At 29.2% G+C, this 24,304-nt stretch overlaps 2 protein-coding genes across 5 annotated transcripts; one reads left to right on the forward strand and one right to left on the reverse strand.

Moving 5' to 3' along the window:
* Positions 1–173: 173 nt before the first annotated feature.
* Positions 174–2,029, forward strand: LOC114124203 (uncharacterized). The gene is made up of 2 exons (XM_027987393.2): positions 174–609; positions 672–2,029. The coding sequence occupies exons 1-2, from the start codon at positions 320–322 to the stop codon at positions 883–885; spliced, it is 504 nt and encodes a 167-aa protein (XP_027843194.1). The 5' UTR covers positions 174–319; the 3' UTR covers positions 886–2,029.
* LOC114124200 (dynein heavy chain, cytoplasmic) lies at positions 1,802–24,287 on the reverse strand. 4 transcript variants are annotated; one of them, XM_027987387.2, is made up of 65 exons: positions 23,936–24,287; positions 23,549–23,818; positions 23,367–23,466; positions 23,130–23,303; positions 22,784–23,042; positions 22,307–22,714; positions 22,126–22,247; positions 21,832–22,069; positions 21,439–21,747; positions 21,237–21,372; positions 20,974–21,173; positions 20,734–20,907; positions 20,622–20,648; positions 20,210–20,545; positions 19,742–20,146; positions 19,555–19,676; positions 19,287–19,470; positions 18,967–19,227; positions 18,658–18,883; positions 18,306–18,565; positions 17,898–18,107; positions 17,425–17,571; positions 17,004–17,176; positions 16,192–16,930; positions 15,837–16,119; positions 15,517–15,774; positions 14,891–15,125; positions 14,637–14,823; positions 14,452–14,575; positions 14,297–14,385; positions 14,163–14,192; positions 13,824–14,059; positions 13,550–13,727; positions 12,986–13,210; positions 12,753–12,910; positions 12,469–12,679; positions 12,177–12,336; positions 11,912–12,099; positions 11,719–11,837; positions 11,470–11,629; positions 11,212–11,405; positions 10,852–11,113; positions 10,583–10,774; positions 9,395–9,575; positions 9,098–9,342; positions 8,466–9,039; positions 8,188–8,386; positions 8,011–8,128; positions 7,708–7,923; positions 7,485–7,640; positions 7,243–7,416; positions 7,014–7,178; positions 5,663–5,960; positions 5,203–5,591; positions 4,732–5,130; positions 4,362–4,654; positions 4,082–4,295; positions 3,829–4,023; positions 3,558–3,760; positions 3,361–3,491; positions 2,962–3,293; positions 2,692–2,889; positions 2,446–2,623; positions 2,293–2,389; positions 1,802–2,220 (listed from the first exon to the last, which is right to left on the reverse strand). In XM_027987387.2, the coding sequence occupies exons 2-65, from the start codon at positions 23,811–23,813 to the stop codon at positions 2,049–2,051; spliced, it is 14,091 nt and encodes a 4,696-aa protein (XP_027843188.2). In that variant the 5' UTR covers positions 23,814–23,818; positions 23,936–24,287; the 3' UTR covers positions 1,802–2,048. The 4 variants fall into 4 exon arrangements, with proteins under 4 accessions (XP_027843188.2, XP_027843190.2, XP_027843191.2 ...); XM_027987389.2 differs by lacking the exon at positions 20,622–20,648; XM_027987390.2 differs by lacking the exon at positions 14,163–14,192.
* Positions 24,288–24,304: the final 17 nt, after the last annotated feature.

Genomic DNA, 24,304 nt, shown 5'->3' on the forward strand with positions numbered 1-24,304 from the left:
CTGATAATAAATAAGAACTATATTTACTCATTCTTTAATTAAAAGATTTAGATAAATAATTGTTATCAATATGGGTTAAACATTCAGACTTAGGTCGAAATAATACACACATCTCATTATATTAACATTTTAATGAGAACCTGTTGTAGATACTAATACTTTGTTTTATACATATTGTACCAGTGTTTTAGTAGTAACCATACCCAAACAAAACTAAACGTCCTTGACTAGATTTATTAACATAAAGTTTTGTTTGAAAACACTGCTGACAGTAAAATATTATTATAATTAGTACCTCTTTGTAGTTTATACTAACAAAATGTATAAGACAAGTGTATTATGGTTGTGTACTTTACTGTGGTCAGTTGGACTAGCAGTCACTCCAATACCATCACGGTCACCAGACAAAAATAATAATGTTGATTGTACAGGACCCATTGCATTTTCATCAACTGGAAGTACATCAGTCCATTCTACAGGTCTGGTAGCGTTTAAACAGAATGTTGTTAACCTAGCTGTGACGTGGGATCGTGAGGTTGGTGTCTTCACATGCGCTTGTTCTGGTCTTTATCAATTCTCTTTCTCTGGTTCCACCGAAGAAAATACAAGGTAATATGCATTGGTTACAAAGGAATAGGCTTTTAAACCATACTAATAAAATAATAACATAGGTTGATGTTGAAGAAAAGATTAAACAATGGTAAACAGTGGACACCAATTATAGCAACAAAACCGGGAGGTGGATCAGCTTCAATACTTTTGGAAGTAGAAAGTGGTGATCAGGTAGCTGTACATTTAGATGGAAATTCAAAAAAGTTCAATACTAGACATGAACAAGGCATAGAAGTTACATCGTTCAGTGGTTACAGAATAGCAAAATCTTAAAAAAATTGTGTTGTTTTATTTATATACAACACAATACAACATTAGTATTATCATTAATACAATACCTAAAATTAAAAACATCCCTAACTTTCAAAATTACTCTGTAAACAGGAGTTTATATTATAATCTAGATGATTTTCTAAAATATTATTTACACTTAAAAAGAAACAGTAACATTTTTTAATATGCTGTATGTGTTATTGGTGAATAATCGTTAGTAATAAATTTAAAATTGATTTAATCTATCTATAATAAACACATACACACAGTAATTTATAAGTATATTTGCAATAACTATGCATAGTAAGTATACATATTAACAAATAAGTATAGAAATAAATAGTCGGTAGTTCATTTTTAATTTCTGCATATTTGATAGTAATTAATAATTAGTAGAATTCTAGATTGCCAAAAAGATTAAAAATGTATAAATAATATAAATTTTGGTTTGTTACTTTCAACATTCTTAATATTTCAATTTTATTTTGTTATATTTTTTACAATTGTTATTATTAAAAATTGTAAATTTAATAATTTATGAATACTTTTTGTTTTAACTAATTGTAGTTTGGGTTTCCCAATATTTACAAATTATCTAATAAATATTGTTAAAAATGCATCAAAACCATATTAGTATATTTATTTATTTATTTTATTTTTTTTAATATGAAGCTCTTAACATTTTCTATATACATTAAAAAAATAGCAATAAATTAAACATTTACAGCACATTAAAATACATAAAAAATAATAAATTAAAATAAGTAACTTGCATTCAAATTTAATTTCTATGGCTAATAACAGAGATTACTCGTATATAATAATAAAAGGAATAATAACCAATTACAAACTGAGCGACAAATACAAAATAATAGAAGTTTAAAAACTCGTTGCACTTAAAAAATAATCATTCAAATTGATTATAAAAGTATATTTATTAATATAAAATATAAAATTAATTTTATAATAAAATAGGTTTAGTTATTAAATAAATTCACAGCTTTTTGAAATATTTGTTTTGGGATACATTAGAATAAATGGCACCGTGCTTTGGACCACAATAGATTATTTAAATTATTTAAATTTATTAAATATATCATGTATATGTATATATATATATAAATATATTTTAATTAACATTTTATTAGTTTGTATTATTTTACCTAATTTAAAGCAGCAGATGTTAATAATGCAACACCTCTTTCATAAAAAGTGTGATGATCTTGTCCAGGGGCTACATCTAGTTCCACAGTAAATAATAATTCAGCTCTCGTAGAATTCAAATATACTGGCAAAGATAGTTTATCAGGTCTTATGTGTTCTTCTGCTGATACACTGTAAAATTTGATTTTTTCTTAGAAAATAAACTTTGATAAGACATTTTTAGTAAATAAAATATATACTTACTGTGTCCATCGTAACAATGTCACTGGTAAATCAGTCATTATGGATGAAGTTAATAACAACTGATTATTACGACATTGTGCACCCTGCAGTTTTAAACCTTAAATCATAAAAAATGGTTAACAATAGAATTTTTATTTTATTTTGTAAACTTACCAATAACACCAAAGCTACATTCATCCTGCTGAACTGAATCATACTCTAATGCATCAGTAATAGTTACATCTAATATCAATTCTTCTAAGGACCAAGAGTTAGCTTGAGCAATACACTGTCTGGTAGCTGTTATGTAAGCTTCTGGATTTAATAGACCCCCAAGCCACACTGGGAATGACTATAAATACAACAGTTGTAAAAATAGTAATATAAAATAATTATGTTCAAATGTTTTTTAAAACTTACTTTGATTTGATTGGCACCTCGTTGAGAAACAAGTTGTGATACCTGTTGTAATTGTTTAACACGCTGACTAAAATCAGATACCCATTGGATAACTGTACACCCGCTAGGCACTGTATATCTGCGCCAACCAACTGGGAGTTTTCCTTTAACCAAATCACTGAACAAGCTCCTATGATAATTGGTTTGTTTTTTTTCTCCCTACAAATAACAATAAATAAATAATTCAAAAATATTTATGCACATTGTAATGTGGTAAAACATTGAACATACTTGACAAATAGCTACTACTTCATTTAAATCATGTATAACTTCTTGTAATAACTTTGAACCAAAGTTGACTTCTCGTTCGAAATATCGATAAAGCGGATCCTTTATATTCTCTACAGTACGTTTTAATGTCTGAAGTGATTGAGGTAAAAGTTGTAACCAAGTAGTTGCTGAGTTATGTAATGTTCTCATCCAAGCTGGACGACCATCAGATGTTGGTAGTCCAATACTAGAATCAGGTCCTCCATCTTTAACGGCTTGTTCAGTAACATAAGCAAGTTCATCTTCATCTTCTAGTTGTTGCATCTTCAATAATTTACTTACCAAATCGGTACCTATTTAATTATGAATAAATTATTGAATATTTAAATAATAATTGTAACTTATTAGTTTTTAACATACCTCTAGTTGTCAATAGTACTTTTTCAGCATTGTTTGGTAATCCTAGCCATGATGGTGATTGTCTATCTGACAAATTTTCAATCCAATGTAAAAAGTGATCACGTCTTGATCCATTCGGCATTGTAATATGTCTAAAATAAATTTGTATAGTTAAATATAGTAAACATTAAGATAAAAATAAATATATTCATCAGTACCTATTATCTCCTCCAACACCATCTACATTAGCTACTAATGCAAATCCTGTTTCAAAACTGCGTGCTGTGAACAACTTGCTTAAAAATGATGTCAATAGCCTTTGGTCATAGTCATTATCAATTTTACCACCATAAATACATTGTGACAATAATGTAACAAGTGCGTCCCATGGAATTTTCTCAGGAGGTAAATTTGTACGGCTCTAAATGTTAATTCAATTAATTAAATAAATTAAAAATCTATTTTAATAAAAACTAAATTATAACATACTTTTGCTGTTGTTTCAATCCATGTGTCCAATGTGTCACAAGCAACTCTTAGATCAGATTCATTGAATTCATAATGTTTAGCCCAACCAAGAGGAGTATAACGTAGACGCTCTTGTACAATAGCATGGAACCATGCAAGTAAAAAGTATAATCTGGCTCTTTCATTGGGTACTTTCATCATGCGCGACGCCGGAATCTAAAATTACATTATATTAAATATATTCTACATAACTAATAAGAATTTCAATGCTTACAGTATTGAATGTCCGTAACAAATTGGCTTTTACACCTGGTGGTGGTTCAAATACAAATATGCGTCCAGCTCTCAATAAATTTACGGGTACAGCAGAATTTATTTCCATTGTTAAAAATAATCTGAAGTTAGTATGTGGTTGAAGACTGTGTAGTTTCTTTTCAAGCTGTACTAACCATTGAGGAGCCAGATGAACATTTTTCAATAACACCCATCTTAAAAAAAAAACAAAAAAACATTATACCTATATGATGAGACAAAATTAATATTATGTTACATACCGCCCAAGACGAACTGCAGAATTTATAGCATCAGTAGCTTGACGGAAACCTTCAGCTGAACCAATAGCTACAGATGACAACAATTGATTATGTTGAGTAGCAAGATCGTCAACACGGCCAGAAGCATCATATCCAGGGGCTGAGCATAAAAGCGCTGGTACACTACAATCCAATTCGTTTAAGACAATAGTTGCTAAGTCAGGTTCACGTTCTGCTGAAGAGGTTAATTGAGTACCCAGAGTTGCTTCGACAAATAGATTAGCTGATGCTATCACTCTATCTGGCCGGAATGCCTAATAGGAAAATTGAAATATAAAAACCACATACATATTATATTGAGTAAATTGACAATGGCATGTATAATAAATACTTGAATCGCAAGAAGTTGATACATAGCTGTAGCTACAGGACTAAATGGAGTTGATTCGTCCCACAATTTGGGTACACATTGTTCAGGTGTATTTTGTGCAAGCCAAGGGCCAAATTCTGGCATCTCTTCAACTCGTTCTGATAAATTTTTAAATGCTGAAATTCTATGTGATAATCTAATCATGGCTTCAATTTGTTCTTGGTTCAAACTACTAAGAGAACCCTGTCCTGATGAATTATTGGAACTCAAAACTCCTTCTTTACCGCGAAGGAAGAATTGGAATTCAGAATCCAATATATTACCAATTGGTGATCCCTTTAAGCTGATTCGACACAACAATATTGCTAATGTCAACCTATCATTATGTAACATTCCTCTAGCTACTCTTTCATAACATACCTAGAAATGATTTTTTTAGTTAATTTATACATTAATATTCAATACATATAATTTTTTATTTTTAATTCTTACAGTGAATAAATCCTTAGTAACAATATCTAATCGAGATGTGTGGTCAGTGACAGATGCCAACCTGGGATTAGATAATAACACTGAACTGAAGATATCCAAAAAGAATTTTAATGAATACTGATAAAGGAAATGAACTTGATTTAAGCTGTCCATAGTAAAGTACATGTTACTACAAGCTTGTGCTAAAGGTTTATACTGCTGTGAAACTGTTTCAATTTCAGCAATAACTTTGTCTGTTTCTTCCACCTTTTTACTTATATCTGCTGCTTCTTGTTTAAGTCTTTCTAATGTTGTTATTACAGAATCATTATCCAATATTTTACCTTTAGCTTCATTTAATGCTTGTAACAATGATTTTTCTAACTGTCTTAAACGTAAGTGGAATTCACCTAGAATAGTACAGATTTTTATATAGTATACATTGATCAATAATTTATTAAAATTTATCAACTATACATACCTTGAAGTTTGAGTAAGTCGGATCGTTTGGTATCAATATCGGGCCTTTCAGCCTTCAATACGCGATCTAAACATTGACTTTGTAATGAAGATCTAGTTACTGTAAAGTTGACAAACATTACTCTTGAGCATATGTCTGGTGAAAATTCAACTGTAGGATCACGAGTAGACAAAAATATGACGAATTTTGGTGATAAATCAATATCTTGGTCTCCCAGTGTTATTAAAACACGACCTCCAGTACGACGAAGTTCTCGGTTTAATACAGGATTCAAAATTGGATCATAATTTTCAACATCCTAAAAGTTTAAATACACTAATGATATAACACTTATCATAATTAAATAAAAATACTAAAAAACAGGGAAGTAATTGCTTTGCTGTACAGTAGATGTCTAGTGAATTTCTTAATAAAGGAGTAAGTCACTGTAAAGTATACCAACAGTGCCGGGGCAAGGATACCCAATCCCCCCCTAGATCCGGTACTGCATTTCAGTAACTATAAGTTTTTATTATTTTATTTTTTTCAGTTATTTTATTAAGTCCAAGGAATTTTACACTTTTGAGTTTTGACTTCTCAAAGAACCAATCAGATTTAATTCGCTACCAGATACTATCCTTTAAGTTAAAAATCAAAGCATTTCAATGTCCAAAATATAATGAAACTATGACAGACATAAAAATTTAAAATAAAGTAGGTCAGCATTGCGGTGAAGGATGTTTGTCCATATCATCCCTTCAGTCCTCGAACAGGATAGTGTATTTTTGCAGTATTCAATTTGAATGCAATATTACTGAATTCGACAAAAAACGATTCTGAGTGGACGAAAGAATCTTTTTTTAATTCAATATATATTTAAATATTATTAGTTTCTATGATGATAAACAAAGCGTTAGAAATTGAAATCCCGTTTTTTTTTGTAATTTTTCAGTGTTTTTCCCGTGGCATTAAATAACTTTTGAGAAAATCGAAAAATTACCTCTCAAAAGTACCAGCTCAAGAACATTACCATTCAGAAAAAATGCTACACTTGATACTTTTGAACAAGTTTAGGAGGAAAAAAAGTGTTAACAGAAAAAAAAGAAATAAACATCATTGTAAAACCAGTACATTCCTCACTTCACTCAGAATCTAAAAGGACATTATTTAAAATCAATAGATGCATTGCTTTGCTCAAAATCTAAAATATTCCCAACAATCATTTACATTAGGATTATTTCTAAAACAAAATACAATTTGTTTGTGGTGATAATAATAATAATATCAATTGACTAGTTTCTTTGATCATTGAGAGGAAAGAACATCAATAATTTCATGCATTGCCAATTTAATAATGATATAAAGTACTTACTTGAACAAGCAATGGATTCCCAAAACGTAATGCAGATTCAAGATTTTTTCTAAAGGAATCATCTAAGAAACTTGTTTTTGTGATTTTAGCATCTGCATACTCTTTCAGAATAAATTCAGTTGCTTGTCCTGAAGGATCAATTATTAACGGGTATCTATTGTATCTCTAGAATTAAAAACACTACAATTAATAAAACATTACAAGAATTATAAAAAAATGTAATAAATACCTTCAACATAATAGCATTTTCGGTACATAAGTCATCTGTAGGTAATGAATTAGCATGCCAGCGAAGTCTTTCATCTGGATTTGACAAATATTCAGTCAACGCTATATCAGATCTATACTGAATACCAGCTAAATATAAATGCTGACACCAGGTAGTAAACAGATTTTGGCGATACTAAAACGTAAATTATTGATTAGAATAAAATAACATTCAAATTATTATTAAAAAATATAAACACCAACATGTTGATCAAAGTAACCAGCATAAGCTAAATAGGCTGATGATAATAGAACATCTCCAATAATTGTGGCCATTTGAGATCTAAATGTATCTCTTGTACTTTCCCATCTTTCTCTTTCGATCACCAACGATTTTAAAAGAGCAATTGATCGATCAACCTATGATTATATTTAATTTATTTGGTAAAAAAACAAAAAATTTAAAAAAAGCAATTCAAAATCATACTTTGCTCTGGACATTTTCTAAATCAGATTTAATTGCTTGAGCTTGTGAAATTAATTGTGCATACTCTTCTTGATATTCAGTGATTGTTTGTTCTAACTGAGCAATAAGTGTAGTAGTTTCTTCATTTTTAACTTTGTTTTCAGATGCTTGATTTTCGAGAGATTTCAATTCATCTCTTAATGGTTCCACTTTTTTTAGAACATCTGCATAACTAACCTACAAAATAAATTTTTATTGATAATTAATAAATGCATAGATTTAAAAATATATGTATAGAAAACAAAAAAAAAAATTAATTTATACCTGTGCTATAGCCCATTTCACCATAGGACCACAAGCCATGCTAGCACGATTAACTTTTTCAAATGTATAATCCGGGTTATTCAAATATCTACTATGCATTTTTTCACGAACATCATCACTAAAAAAAATATTTTTATAAATATTTTAATTTTTATAATTCATTTTAAAATGACTTACGAAATATTTTCTGTACTAAAATTGTTAACAATTGAATTAATAAAATTTTCCCGCATGACGACTGCTCTGATAGCTTTCCAATCAGATGCATTTTCGCCAAGCAACAAACAAATAGACTCCAATGCCAACTTAACGACTGCAGGTGGATTAGCCATTGATCGTACTTCAACTAATTGTTGTTTCTTGATTTCCTTTACAGCTATAAAAAAGTTTATATTTTATTACTAATAAGTACTATGGATTTAAATTTAATAATTAAATATTTTATCCAGTATTACCTTGTTGAGCATCCATGACAGCAGGTTCAACATGCGCAAGGTCAGCCATAACATCTTTTCGTTTTTCTGATATCAATACTTGTTGCGCCTTAATTTGTGCTTGTATTTCTTGTGATTGAACTTTACGCTTCTCAGCTTCATGTTGTTCTTTAAACATCTGCTGTAATTTGGCATTGGCAGCCTCATTTTTGGTATTCAATTCTATTGATTTGACTGCTAATGATTTTTGCATCTCTTCCACTTGTTCAACAGTTTCGGCTATTTTTGATAAACCTACATTCAAATGGAGTTGTTGTTCCTCTAGTTCAGCTCTTTTTTCTTTATGTAATTTCACAAAATGATTAATAAAGTCCAAATAATGTCTAGGAGTAATTGCCATTGTACGTGATCCTCTTTTGACCAATCGGCTGTTTGCCTTGTGTAATGTTTGATGGACATAAACAAAAGCATTTACAACTGCAGTACGATAATCTGGAATACTAGGAACTAAAGAACATGCAGATGGGAAGAAATCAGGAGCTTTCCACATTGGCGGTCCATCCAAATCAACAGATCGAGTGAATTCTTGACCAACCTATTAGAAATTAATTAAAATTAAAACAATATTTTGAAGTTTAATTGAAAAAATTTACTTGGAATAATGCTGTATCTGACCAGTCACCAAACCAATTAAGAACACATCTGTTAAAAAGTGCAGGAGAGGTAGCTGCTCTGTCTTTTAATCCTTCCGAACTAGGATTCATTGTGAAAACAACATGCAAATTTCTCATTACTTGACCAGTGAACCATTTATAAAGTTCTTCATTTGAATCTAACATTAAACCTTCTCTTTGACTTCCCTCTTTACATTGAGTCATTAAAGTAGTATATTCGTCTCCTAAAAAATAAAATAAGTAAGATATAAAAAAAACTTTTTAAATATTACATACCTTCAAATAAACCAGGGACTTCTCCATTAGCCAACAAAGTGTTCATGCGTTCAAGAAAACCTGATTCTAATACGTTTGATTCATCAAGTATGAATGTTATTTTTTCATTTTTACACCCTGATCTTCTCAATACTGCTCTCAAATCTTCATCAAAGTCTTCACTTGTGTATTTGTTATGTACCTAAGAAAAAAAGTAAACATGGTAATTCTGATAAATATATTTATAATAAAATGCACTTTGGTAACTAATTAGCTAGTTAACTAATTATAACTAGTTAAGCAAAAAATTGAATAAATATTAAAAACTAATTATCTAAAGACAATTCAAATAATTATTATTATGGTAATAATCAAGGCTGGGCAAGTTAATGATTTTTTTTTAACTCAGTTAAGTTAAGTTAAAAATTTTTTGTTCAATTAAATTAAAAGTTAAGTTAATTTATTTTTTTAATATATCAATTAAATTTAAAGTTAAGTTAACACATTTTTGCTAAATTAACTTCAATTAATAAGTTAAGTTAATAATAAAAAAAAAAAATTCATTGAAAAAGGTTTTAAAATAAGTGAAACTTATTATTAGTATTTTTGTAACAAAATGATAATCGATAATCATAAAAATTATAGAATAAGATATAAATAAATATTAAGTAATAATAACAATAATAATAATCTGGTATTATTAAATATTTAAATGTGACTTCGTGAGCTCGTAGCTATTGACATATCTTATATAATATGGTCATACGGGCGGTTAAATACTTAAATGTCACATTGTTACAATGTTATTTTTATATTATTATTTATTATTTTAATATTTTATTAGTATACTAGGCATTACTAGCCCTCCGTGCTATTTATAGAAATAATTATGAAAATATCTTTCTTTTTTTCCAACAATATTTTATAATATTCTATGAATTTTAAATCGATGAATCGTTATAGACTTAAGTATATTCTAGATAAAACAAAAATCCAAAATTAACTTAATTGGTAATATTAAAAAAGTAGAAGTTGATTTTAAGTTAACGTAGATATAAATGAGTTAAGTTAAAGTTAAGTTAATTAAAATAGCGAACTAGTAAGTTAAGTTAATAAGTTAAAATTAACTTAACTTTTAACTTATTAACTCGTTAATGCCCAGCCTTGGACTAATAATTAAAATTAATTTAGTCGTCAAATTGTACTTACTCTGATTTGAAATACTGAAAGACCATTCATAAATGCTACAAATCTAGACAGTGTAGTCTTGCCAGCTCCAGAAACACCAATTAACAACAAGTGACCTTGGGGTTGTCTAAATATTCTGTCTATTCGTAATACATGATCTAATACTTCATCAAAAAGTACAATTTTTACATCTAATTCTTCTTCATAAAAGACCTAAAAAAAAATAATAATAATGGTTTAGAAATTAATAGTTACAGAATAATGATTAAATATTGAAACAATTTCAATACCTTTAGCCTTGCAGCAACATAATCACGTAATTGTTTTCTTTCAACAGGTACATAATCTTTATGTAACCAATTACTATAAAGTATTGGTCTTTGAAGAGCTTCTTCTTTGTTAATTCCAGGAAAATGTTTCATAGCAACTATATCAATATTTTCATTTGTCCATTGACGTTCAACATCATCTACTAAACGATCTTGGAAAAGACGTAAGGCTTCATGTGCCCAAAGACGTACTAAACCATCAACACTTAATGTTTCCAAAGGTCTAAAATAATTTTTAAATTCAATTATTATTTAATAATATATTCATCATACATTTTATTGAATTGTATTTAAAATTATATTTTTAACAAAAAGAATTACCTGATTGCCTCACAAATTCCTCTTACCCAACGTGTCATCTCTCTAGGAGAATATACATAATGGGGTTGCATATCTTGAGTAAAACGATCCTGAGATGCTAAATAAAATTCAACCATTGCATTTGTTAAAGGTTCTGCATAACCACGAAGAGTAGGAATTAATCGCAACATTGCTCTGCTGAAGGTTCCATAAATCTAAACATAAATGAATAAAATAATTTTAAAAGAAAAAATATAAGCATATGTATATGTAATTTACCTGTTTCAAAGACGTTTCACCAGGATAGTCAACATATATTACTGGAACATGACGTAAGAATCTATGCGATAAAGGCTTTCTACCTGGATCTGTAGGTGGATTACATGCTCCAACAAATTGTATTCTCTCCAAAGATACCCAAGCTTGATCTCCAGTTGGTCTGAAATCATTTAAAATAGATATTAAGGTTTTATCACTCATAATAAAAATCATTTAACTTAATTAACAAAAATGTTAATATGTAATTACTTGTAAAAACCTCTTCGTTCCACTAATTGTCGCAAGAATGATATTACTCTTTGAGTACCATAATTATCCATATCAGGTAAATTGATTTCATCACAGAATAATACCAACCATTTACCAAGCTTTACATATAACAAAATAATACAAATATTAACTTAAATTTCAATATTGTGATGATAAAATTAATACTACTTACTTGAATAGGAGATAGAAAAATTCCATTAGGTGTTTTTCTGTATTCACAGTAATGATCAAATGTTTTTAATAAAAGTTCTGGAGTAGTTGCTGATGAAAAATTCAAACCAACAACTTCCATGTCAGGAAGAGCTCTTAATGCCGAAAATAAGGTCATTGTTTTACCAGAACCAGGAGGACCACATAAAACTGATCACATTTTTTTATTATTATATTTGATGTTTTTGTTTACTTTAAGGAACTATTTTAATTATTAACAAAATTACCTAAAGGTTTATGTTCTGCAAGCCAAGTATAAAGCAATGTTTCATGCCTTACAGTGTCTAATGTAGGAACAACAACATCAGGCGATGCAACTTTATGTGTTTCGACTTCCACTTGTGGAACTCTACTAGACCAAGGAACCCAATCTCCATGAACATTGATCTAGTTAAAAAAAAATTTTATTTAATTAAAATAAAATCTACTATAACTACAAATAATATTATTAAATTATAGTTTATATGAAATATTAGTTACATTTGTTTGTATACAGATTAGTTATAATCAAAAACTTACTTCATAATCAATAATGTTTTCAGTCATTGGTGGTAAGGCTACAGTTGTTACAGACCTAATAAATTCACCAATATCAGAACGCACTTTTAATTTTGCATCACCAGCAAAACTCCATAATAAAGCATAAACTAAACATTTTGGAATATACTGCTCTAATTGGTCATGTGGAAGTGGAAAATCTGAATGAGTTCTATTGTATTGTAGAACATTCCTGAAAACAATACAATTTCATATTAATATATTTGTTCATGTTAAAAATATATTTTTATTATAAGATTAATTACCTAATACTTTGATTAATCATAGAAAATAATGATCCGAGCGCTCTTAATCGGGTAAAGTCCATAATATGTTCTTGTTTTATAGCATACTCTAAGCATCTAACAACTAAACCATCTGACGATAAATGAGGTTGTAACATTGTTACAATATCCAACTGAAGCTACACAAACAAATATTATTTAGCTTAAAGCATATAAATCATTTTTTTTTTTTTAATAATGCACCCAATTAATACCTGTAATGATGGGGACATAAATTGTTCAACAGTAGATCCTGATGTAGCAGAAACTGGTTGAGGGATAAGAGATATTGAATCTTCATCTCCTTCATCAATAGGTATATTTTTTAAACGACTCAAATAATTCTCAAATATCATTTCAGTAGTTAAAACATCCTCACTAAACCATATCATACCACAACGAGATACAGTAGCAAGAGTGGCATATTTTAAATCTTGTACCTAAAAAAAATGAAATTACCATAACATTTTTTTTACATTTAACTTTTATTAAGATTCACTTTTAACTTAATTATATTTTTAAAAAAATGTCAGTATTATTTTTAAATTTTAAAAATAATTCATTAGATTAGGTAATACAAAGTAAGATACAACAGATTGAAAATACATAAAAAGACTTCTGTGAACATAACGCTTTATTAAGCAATAATGGCATTCAAAGGAATAAAAGTAAAAGCCAACTAAAAAATAAAAAAAAGTTTTGGATTTAATTAAAATAGGTCATAATTTTAAACTATATAATAAACACTAAATATTTAAACATTATACTCTAGTACTTACCTCAAACATAATTCGAACATTGGGTGGGAGTGATAAACGTTCTCCATTTGGTAATGTTAATAGTTTGTTATCATCTAAAACAGAATTTAAATTTTCAACCCATTCAGGATCAACATCGCCATCAAAAATAATCCATTGTCTTTTGTTTATTTCCCCACGAACATTATCAACAATTTTTCTAAAATTCAAACATTATTATTTAATAATAAATAATATTTACAAAGGATATATTAAATTATAAAATATTAAATACTTATTTCTATATTCATCTTACCTTAATATATGAGTAAATAAGCCATCAGTCCATTCCCTAGTGTTGGGGTCTAAGGCACCATACAAAGCTTCTTTAGATATGGCCTTTGGATCAATTACATGAGCTTGTCCTTCCATGCCATCCATTCTTTCAAGAGCTTTTAATAATACTTTCCACGCACTAGATTTACCTGATCCACTTGGACCAACCATCATTAAACCATGATTTAATTCACAAATTTGATATAGTTGTAGCACCTAAAATTAAATTAATTGATTTTATACAAATAAAAATAATTCATGCAATAACTATCTACCATAAATAACATTAAAAAGTACAATAAACAATTATTAAAAATACCTTTTGGATCCATGTCTCCCCCATGTAACACTAGGTAGCGTGTAAATAAAATATTTGCTCAATAGTAAATTAATTTAATTACTGAGAGTTAATATAGAAAGAATTGTTAAGTACTTTATAAAAAAATATGCTACCTTTTCCATCCAAGGACCACCAAGTTCGTCATCTTCTCCGCAAACATAATATTCTTCTTGACAAACTTTTCTTATTTGTTCTTTCAATTCTAATAAAATTATATAAAAAAAAAAAATGTATTTCAGTTTTATATTTTATTGAATATCAATATTACCAGTCATTTGAGCACGTTTATATTGAACTTGGGGGAACACATCATTCAACAAAGAAAATAAAAGTGGAATATCTTCTGCAACTAATTTAGGTACCATTGTTTCACACACAGATTGAATCAATATCTATAAGTAATATAAATAATAACAATATAAATTAATAATAATAAATAAAAAAAAATTTTACTTCTTGCTCTGGTAGATTTTCTGCAATTTCAGCTTCATTTAAACTATGCCTTTCAGTTGTTGCACTTATACCTTTAATATGCTGAATGCGATCTCTTTTAACATTTCCAGCAGATACTAAAACAGACTTTAATGCTCTCAGTCCAAAATCATAATGAGATTGATTAGAAAGCTGTTCATCACACAACCTAAAAACATATATACATTAAAATTTAGATTAATTGCTTTGATTTTATTAGAGAAAAGTTAATTTACTTGAAAAATGGTACAATTTTGCACGCAAGTTTCTCTGCTGTACGGAAACCTTGTGAAAACAACATAACTTCAGCTATAAGTTGTCTGTCAGGTTTAGTCATTGCTAATGATCGGAATAACTTTTTAAGATTGTCTGGAAGATTTGAACGGCCTGCATAACCAGGGTTCATAGTAATAAATATTGCCATGTCAGTAGATACTTTAACTTGTTTTCCAACTAGTTCTACAGTGATATCTGTCAAATTAATAAAAAAAAAAAACAATGAAATTAATTATGACTTAGAACTAATAAAAAGCATAACAACTTTAAGAATTATAAAATATTTTTAAATAAAATATACAATATAAGCTAAGGAAATTATAATAAAGTGTACAAGTATTGAAATATGTAATATGGCCATTAATAAATAGATACAGATTTAAATTGCATAATACAATAATTACATGTTTATACATTCAAATTTAAAAGTTGTACAATTTTTTTAAAAAGGAGTAGACACTGAAGTACCTATAATCTATAATGAATATTCTATTATTAATTACATAACATTATCATAAAAAAATTAAGAAGCACCCGGAAATATTTTTTAAAAGTAAAATACCAATTCTGGTTCAAATTTACTTACTAGTTTTCTTAGAATCCATTTGAGATTTTAGTGCTTCTTGAATAGTTTGTATCTGTTGAGAAACAGCCGATAACATTCTTTCCTCTAATCTATTAAATTCATCAAAACATCCCCATGCTCCCACTTGACAAAGACCAACAAATATGCGTCCCATAGCTTGGAAATCAAAAGTTTCATCACAATTGAATACCAGAACAAAACGTCCCAACTGATGACCGAGAGCTTTCACAGACTCAGTCTTACCCGTACCAGCAGGACCTAAATTTAACAAATTTATCAAAATTGAGTTATATTATAAACATAATAAAAATCAAACTTACCAAATGGTGATCCTCCCAATCTAGCTTCTAAAGCTTGTGTCATAGTCAAGTAACAACGATCAGTTAATGGGGTTTGAACTAATCTGTCTTGCACACCAAGGTACTCAAACCCATAATAGAAATTAGCATTAGCCATTTGTATGGTAAGTTGTTTTAATACATCAGTCTGATTAGTGTCTAAATAGAAACGCATTTCACAAAGCCATTCAAAAGATCGAGGGCTTGATACTTTTCTTGAAATCAGTCTTCTAGTGATCATTCGTTTATGAACATATTCATTAATCTAGGACAAAATGAAAATTAATAATAACAGTTTTTACTAATTATTAACTATCATTAAATAAAAAATGCATACTAAATATTCAAGTTTCTTTCTTCTTAATGGTGGTTGTTCTTGTAAAACAGAATCTGCTAAAAAGTTTAATGATGTTTCAACTTGGGCCAAAACATTTTCTAATGGTGTTAGTTTGGGTGCAGAATCATTTTCATTTTCACACTGCACTTGAATTTGATGCAAGGCTGTTTCTATGTCTTCACTCCACAATATTTGAGCAGATAATACAACAATCTGCGCTTGATAGTTATCACACCATGCCATAAACGCATCATGGTCAATAGTTTCTTGCTTAAATTGTTTGCTATTAGTAACTGCTTCACTTAAACGTGAAGCCAAAGTAAAACGCATTTCTTTCTCAACCAATGTGAGCCATTCATTGATTTTTGGATGGTCAGTTGTAGATATGGGGTTACTAAATATAACTTCTTCACCTTCACGAGATGCCACACCGAGAATGTTTGTGGATGTTTCATCCAATAAAATAGCGGCAACACCAGCAAACATTTTCTTGAAATGTTTTTGTAGTCTTGAAATATTTTTACTGTTTCCAATAATTTCTAAAAGATCTTCATCACCAACAAAATAAAAACGTGGGAAAGACATTCTTTCTCTTTCCAAATATTCTCCAAGAGCTTTTTGTATTTTCCCTAATAAATCAGCTAATCTTTCAAGAGATCGTTGTACTCCTTGAATATTAAGCACATCAATTACCATTCTTGATTTAGAAACTTTTTTCATCAAGCCCAAAAAGTCAGAACTGTGAACATTTTAACACATGTCATGCATACACACTTATATACAAAAAAAAAAATAATAATAAATAGTATTACCTAATGTTATGGAATCTTGAAGTTTCAACTGGTAACAAAGTTTTAATATCAGCACTTCCAGAGAAAATACCTTCCAAATAAACCCAACGTCTTTGAACATCAATCCAAACATCAAACAAAGTATTAATTCTATTAAGTTTTTCTTCCCATGTTAAAGCTTCTTCTTCAAAAACCTAATTTCATATATCAAATATAATATATAAATAATCACTAAAATAATAATTGTTATAATTATAATAAGTGACAAATACAAGAATTCAAAAAGCAAAATCAAAGTTTTTTGAACAAAACAGGAGTCATTCTGATACAAAATTAAAATATGAGTACCGTTGTATTAATATAATATACAAGCCAAGTATAATACATGTTTAGAGTGTTTTTTAAGGTCTTACAGCAAATTAATAGAGTAATTAATAATTACTTTATAATAAGGTGATAATTTCATAGCTGCTACTGAATTTATATGTTCTTTAACAGTATTAAAAAGTTCATCCCATCCTCTAATTAGACGACACTTATTTTGATAATTAATTAAGTCCAAAGAATATGACTGCCAAGTATCTCGAACCTAATAATAAAAGTTGAGATTAATCTTAAAATAAAAATACAGTTTATTAATTTATTTATTTATAGGTACATAATTATATGTTTAATGTATTAAGTCAAAAATTTCTAATTGTATGTTTAAACTATATTTTACAAAAACATCAAATTATTTACCTATATATTTCTGAAAAATAAATATTTAATCAATAAACTTAACTAATAATAATACTTTTTTTCCAATTTCCTTTTTTTTATTGTTAAATATATAAATTCAAACTAAATATAAATCAAATTTAATTTGACCAAACAAATAAAATAAAATATCATAATTCATAAATATTAACTTACTTGTTTCAAAAATTCTTCTAAAGCCATTTCTCCTTGTGCAGTCATAATAATATCTTTAACAACTGCTTCATTTGCTTGTAAATCTACATCCCAAATTTGTCCCAATGTTATATCAGAAAATGTCCAGCTCACTCGAAGCTTACGCATTAACTGTTTCCAATGGCGATCTTTTAATGCGTCTGATTTTAATTCTATTACAGTCATGTTAACCTGTAAAATATGAATTTCCAAACTTGTAAAACTAAATGTGTAATTAATAAGCTTGGATTTAATATTTTAAATAAATATTAAGATTTAAGTATAATATGAAAAAAAAATGTATGGCAAACCACAATAAATGATAAAGCAATTTTAAATTAACCCCAATTTAAAATATTAAAATAGAAAAAAATAAGTAAATAAGCTCACCTTGACATAACTTTGCAGAAGTTTTTTTACATATTCATATGAAGAATATTGTCTGAAACGAGCAGGCAATTCTTTTAACTGATTAGTTAAACCATCTAATTGTTGACGGAGTTTCCTAGGTTGAACTGAAAGCCAAGGTTTCTCACGAATTTCATCAATCTGTATCCATATTTTTGAAAGTTCAGACCAAACACCCTTGAGATCTTGCATTTCTTCAAAAACTACTATCATACGATCTTCAGCACTTGATAATGCGCTACCTAATAAATTAATCAAATTAATTAAATAATGTATTTTCAAACCTATAAAAATTATAAATTGCTACAATTTTCATAAAAATTATATTACTAACCAGCTGGATCTTTAAGTTCTAAAGCTTCTTTAGCTTTAGCTACATTATCTCTTTCTTCTTTAATACGAGTAAATTTATTCTCAAATACTTGAAGCTGGGATAAAGCATCATCAGGTTGGGTATTGCCAGCTACTGGTTTACCCTGTTCCCATTCTAAGAGGAAATCATTTGTTCTGGTTTCTACAGCTTTGTTTTCAGCAATTATTTTCATTTGAAGACTTTGAACCTAAATACAAAACACACACAATTTTGTAACATAAATCTGAATTGTATCCATTAATAAATTAGATAAATATGAGTATTAATTACTTGAGTTTGAATAGATTTATCTTTACGCTTAATTATTTCATTAAATGCACTCCACTCCCCTTCAACATTATCCAAATCCAGCCAATTACTAGGAAATTGGAATCTTTGTCTTTCTAAAATTTTCTGTCCTTTTTTATAAAGATCAACTTGTTTTTCCCATACTCTCATACTACGTTTTAAAAACTGTACATAAGTAATAAACGATACAGCATCAGATGTACTTGCCGCTTCAATTGATTGTTTTTCCATATCATTTCGAGACTAAAATAATCAATTTGTTGTATTAATTAGGAACTTTTAGAATTATATTAACAACTTACTTTGGCCACTTGAACATGAAACTCTGTCATACTATTACCAAGCAATGCTCCAAATTTATTCAAAATTTCTTTATGCCAAGAATCATACTTCAAGGCTACTTTACTCTGAACCTTACCATATTCTATAATAAATGGTCCAAGATCTTTACGAGTTTCGGTTGTATCGAATGTTTTACGAGATTTTCTAAAAATTAACATTGCATAATTAATAAAATATGATTATTTGATCATTTTATTATATTTAATACAGAAAATATATAATTCTTACTGTATATCATTTAAATAGGTCATCCAAGTATTGATATCCTCTCCCATTTGACTGTAAAGATTATCAGCTTGTAAATCCCATAAGGATTGGTAAATTAACCATTCTGACATGTATTTTTCAGCCTTAAAACAAACACCATGACAAATTAGCAAAAATAGTAAATTATATTAAATATTTATTTGAATACCTCATTTATTTTTCTTTCCATTGCTTCAAATGCAGCTGTTAAATATGTCTCCCCAGATGGTAAATTGGCTAAAAGATCTTGATATGTCTGAGATGTAGGTTGATCTAAACCTACTTGGTATCTAGAACTTTGCAATCTAACTTGAGACGTCACTACAGCTTGCCATGCAAAGAACTGTTGCATAAGTTGAACACGTCCTTCACATAGATTTGGATACAAATATATAGTTTGGTTGGTTATTCGCACTTCAAGTATCTGCACTTTAATTTGAGGATCACCACCAAGCTTATTAGTTGGCTGAGGTGGTGCATCAGTATCCATACTCAAATCTTTCTGTTTTCCTTCTAATGCTTCAGTCCAAGCTTGAATGCCTGCTTGAAGCCTTGAGGATAAACTTTTTTCAATCTATAATAATAAAATAATGATTCAATATTTTAAACTACAGTTAAATAACCAGTAATTACAAACCTGTTGATCAAGACGTGTCACCCAAATATGTAAATTTGAATATTGTCTGAGTGACAGGTCATCTACTGCTCTTTGAATTTTAGAAAGAATATCAGCTAATGTGCTAGCCGAATATGCACAAGTTTCTAAAGATTTAACATCCAAGTCAAGTTGTTCTTCAACTACCAAAAGATCTTCAACTTTTTCTTGAAAAGCTAGTATTTGTTCAGCATACTTTTGTACATATTGATCAAGCTTATAGCTTTCCCATACCATTTGAACACCTTCTGCAATAAGAGCTTGAGTATCTTTATGCAACCCCGCTATTAATGGTACAATACTAGTTTTATCTTCAATCTGTTAAGCAAAATGTTTGTTATTAATCACTTATTATTAAAAATATTTTAACTATAACTAATATGTTAACAACTACCTTTAAATAAGAACTCCTATTGATAAGCTAATTAAAAAAGAAATGGTAAAAATACATAAAATGTATTTAAAATATACAAGTAATACCTAATATTAATACATCAAAAACTTACTTTGTCTAGAGTACATTCATAAGTACGAACACTTTCACGCAGGGATATAGCAAATGGATATAATTGATTAGCTTGATGAGCTTTATTAACAATTGCCAAGGGTACACGGAACCCAAGATTTTTTAAATGTCTCACTTCTTTTGATAAAGTAATAATCTCAGGTAAAAAGTTGACCTATTATAAATGTAATCAATAATCATATGAGATAAATACACATAAATAATTGAATTTAGTTCTTACCCTGAGTTTTAATACATTTCCACGACCAGTACGAGATCTTGTACTTTCAATAGTAAAAATTCTTCCAGATACACCCATATTTCTTTGTTGAACACCTCGAGCCCAATCATCAAAAATGTCTTTAGTATTTAACTTAAGTCGGAAGCTATCACCATCAGCTTTTAATTTCTGACCTTCTAAATGATCTTCCCATCCTTTGCCTATTTAATAAAGATAATTTATTAACAATTTTATTTTTTTATATTATATATATTACACCATACCTAAAACATCTTCAACTCGTCGTAAATAAGCAGATAATTGACTATCAATTAATTTTGCCCATAAAATGGAACCAGCAATTGGTGGTATATCTTGTTGGTGGCTCAAAAAATATGCTTTGCTTTGTGGATACTGAGTCTAGACACATTAATATGAAAACATGTGTTAAAATAACAATATTTGATATATTTTTGAAAAACTTACTTTAAATTTATCATGAAGAGCTTCAATATCCTCTTTAACTTTATTAATAAGTTGAGTTTGATATTCCCGTATAGCTCCACGTATATGCGGCCTAACAAATAGAGCATTAAATCGAGAAAATATGCGAAACATCTCATTAGCATTGCGAGCTGTTCCTAATTGATCTCTAAGATGAGCAGTAATTCTAGCTTCAACTCTATCAATTCTTTCTTCATATCTTGCTACAGCTGCTTCCCAAGCTTCAACTCCCTCACGACTAATATCCAGACAATCCACAACTTTTATATTCTCATAAGCTGAATTCACTTCCTGATAATAAAATGTATTGTTTTATAAACAACTAGTAATCAACATCAATTTTAAAATAATTAGTCATAGAATATTCTTCATTACCTCTATAGCACTCGTATCTGGAGCTGGTGATAACGAAACAGGACCTTGATCTTGGTCATCACGCCCTTGTGATTGTTGAGCTGTAGGTCTTAGAACTCTCATTATAACTGCTTGTAATTGTTCATGCTGTTGTCTAAACTTTCTCATATGTTCAAGCCTTGTTTGTAATCTTTTATGATCTGGTTGTATACGCCAGACTACCTTGAATGTTTCATCTCGTTTTCTTTTAACTACATCCCTAAAATTATTCAATTTATAAGTATAATATTATAAATGTAATAAATATATATTTACCTCAAAATAACTTGAAGTTTATCAAACTCATCATCATATGCGGTAAAAACATTAAAACATTGTCCCATGACTTTTTCAAATTCATCATAGGGTATATGCATTAAAAATCTAGTACCTAACACCTGAAAATAGTTATTAATATAATAAGTATTATAAATATTAAAATAAAAACAACACTTACTTTTAATAATTTTGATAATAAATCTCTGGAAATTGCTTCAACTAATTTTAATAATTTTGGTAAAGGATACTTTGTGCTCCGTATTTTTCGTAAATGAATGAAAATATGTTCAATAGCAGTGCGAATACGATCTAAATCTGTTGCGGCTAGAAGATCGTTGATAGGGAAATCTTTCATTAAAGTATTATAATCATTGACAGTAGCTAAAGCAGCCTTAAGACCAGTATCACTATCAAAACTGACAGTTGCATGAAAACGTTTGCCATGTTTTAAAATATCTAATGTTAGGCCCACTTCTAAACTATCACGCTTATCTTGTATACGATGTAAAGCTCTTTCTTTATTTAACCAAAAACTAATTTCTTGTAGAGCTGTTCCATTTAATGGATCTCTATCTAAATTGGTCACCTACAAAATTGAATACAATTTAATAAATACATAGAGTATTACAAATATTTTATTTATACAAAAAATTACTTTTTGTATTTCTTTGATCCAACGATTAACGCCAGCTTGAAGCTGATTAAGAAACTTGGAATCTTCAACAAGTGCTCCAAAATCAGATACTTTTGGTTTGCGATTTGGATCATCAGCAAATTTGCTTATGACCGATAATACAGTTGGATTAATTGTTAATGTTACTTCAGGAATATCAATATTTTGTTGTAAATGAAGTAGTCCCATTTCTAATTCAACCATAGTCTTTTCTACTGATGGAGCCATTTTATCACCATCTCTATAAAAACAAATCAATTATTTTTAAATAAATTTAATTAAAAATTTACAATAAATCAATAACAAACAAGACACTTTATAACAATACCTATCAGCTCTTCCTGATTCTTTAACATAGCTTTTGAAGTATGGAGTAATAGCTTTACTAACTAATGCATGCAATGTTTCATATGGCGAACCATCATTAAATTGAACAAGTCGCACTTGACTTGGTATTGGTTTATCGGCTTCTATCACTGTTGCTCTTTTCATAAAAGACAAGCTGTACAAAAATGTAAAAAGTTAATTTAGTTCAATCTAAATTTGTATGGAAAACATGTTAAACCTTGTCATTTTTTGATTGGTGAAAATAACTTCATTAGACAAATAAAATATTGGTATATCTTTATCATCATCTCCGTCAGCGCCATTTTCCGTCTCTTCATCTAAAACAATATTAATGCTCGGGTATACATTATTTTTCGAAACTCAAAATCTATGCTAGACAGAAATCATCAAAAGTGAAACCTTTATTGACACTCTTCTGGACGAAAATCGTCGAGGTGTTCGGGTCAGACAGAAACTTTTTGACACATTCGAGATTGGAGGGATCGTCAAAAACCAGATCCAGCATGGATGTGGTAGCCGACTTGTCACCGTGCAAGACGGTAGACACAGTTTTCTTTAAATAGTCGACAAACACGGCCGTATCCATAATGGACAGCGAGTTGGCCGCATTCTCGTCCAGCGACGACAAGGCATTAGCTGTGCCGCTGTCCAGTGATTCCGTCATCGTTCCTGAAATTGAGGACGCCGAAGGCTGAAGATTACTTGTTTTCAGATCTTACTACATAATATAGGTACGATAGACGACAGCTAACGGGATCAAACCAGACCGGACGAGGCGGCATTTACCTGTGCAGAGAAGGGCCGGAACTAGTCTGGAACTGGGGTTAGAGAAGGGACGAGAAAACGCGAGAAAAGCAAGGGCCGGTTTTCGCGTTTTCACATGTTGATAAGGGGGGAAAACCCGAGCAGCAACGTTCGATCCGGACTTACAGCTATATTATGGTCAGATAGAGTGGCCGCGATACGAGAAAAGTCTGTACACGAAACTGAGTTAAGGCGTCATGGCACGCGATGAAACACAATAATTTTAATTATAATATTTATGCTAATTCGGACGACACGAGAACAAGACGTGTATTTTTTGAATGACGGGGAGTAGCACACACACAGATATCGGATATGCACACACACACAGGCGCAGATATGAGAGCAGAG

The sequence above is a fragment of the Aphis gossypii genome, chromosome 1, assembly GCF_020184175.1.
Source record: "Aphis gossypii isolate Hap1 chromosome 1, ASM2018417v2, whole genome shotgun sequence".
NCBI classification, from domain to species: Eukaryota; Metazoa; Arthropoda; class Insecta; order Hemiptera; family Aphididae; genus Aphis; species Aphis gossypii.

Excerpts from the sequence above, each read along its gene's own strand:
- LOC114124200 (XM_027987387.2), bottom strand. The coding sequence starts at position 23,813 with ATGACGGAATCACTGGACAGCGGCACAGCTAATGCCTTGTCGTCGCTG. Across the intron at positions 23,467-23,548 it reads CCAGAAGAGTGTCAATAAAG|ATGAAGAGACGGAAAATGGC; the intron begins GTTTCACTTTTG and ends ATATTGTTTTAG. Across the intron at positions 18,108-18,305 it reads TTCTGCAAAGTTATGTCAAG|GTTAACATGACTGTAATAGA; the intron begins GTGAGCTTATTT and ends CATATTTTACAG.
- LOC114124203 (XM_027987393.2), top strand. The coding sequence starts at position 320 with ATGTATAAGACAAGTGTATTATGGTTGTGTACTTTACTGTGGTCAGTT. Across the intron at positions 610-671 it reads TCCACCGAAGAAAATACAAG|GTTGATGTTGAAGAAAAGAT; the intron begins GTAATATGCATT and ends ATAATAACATAG.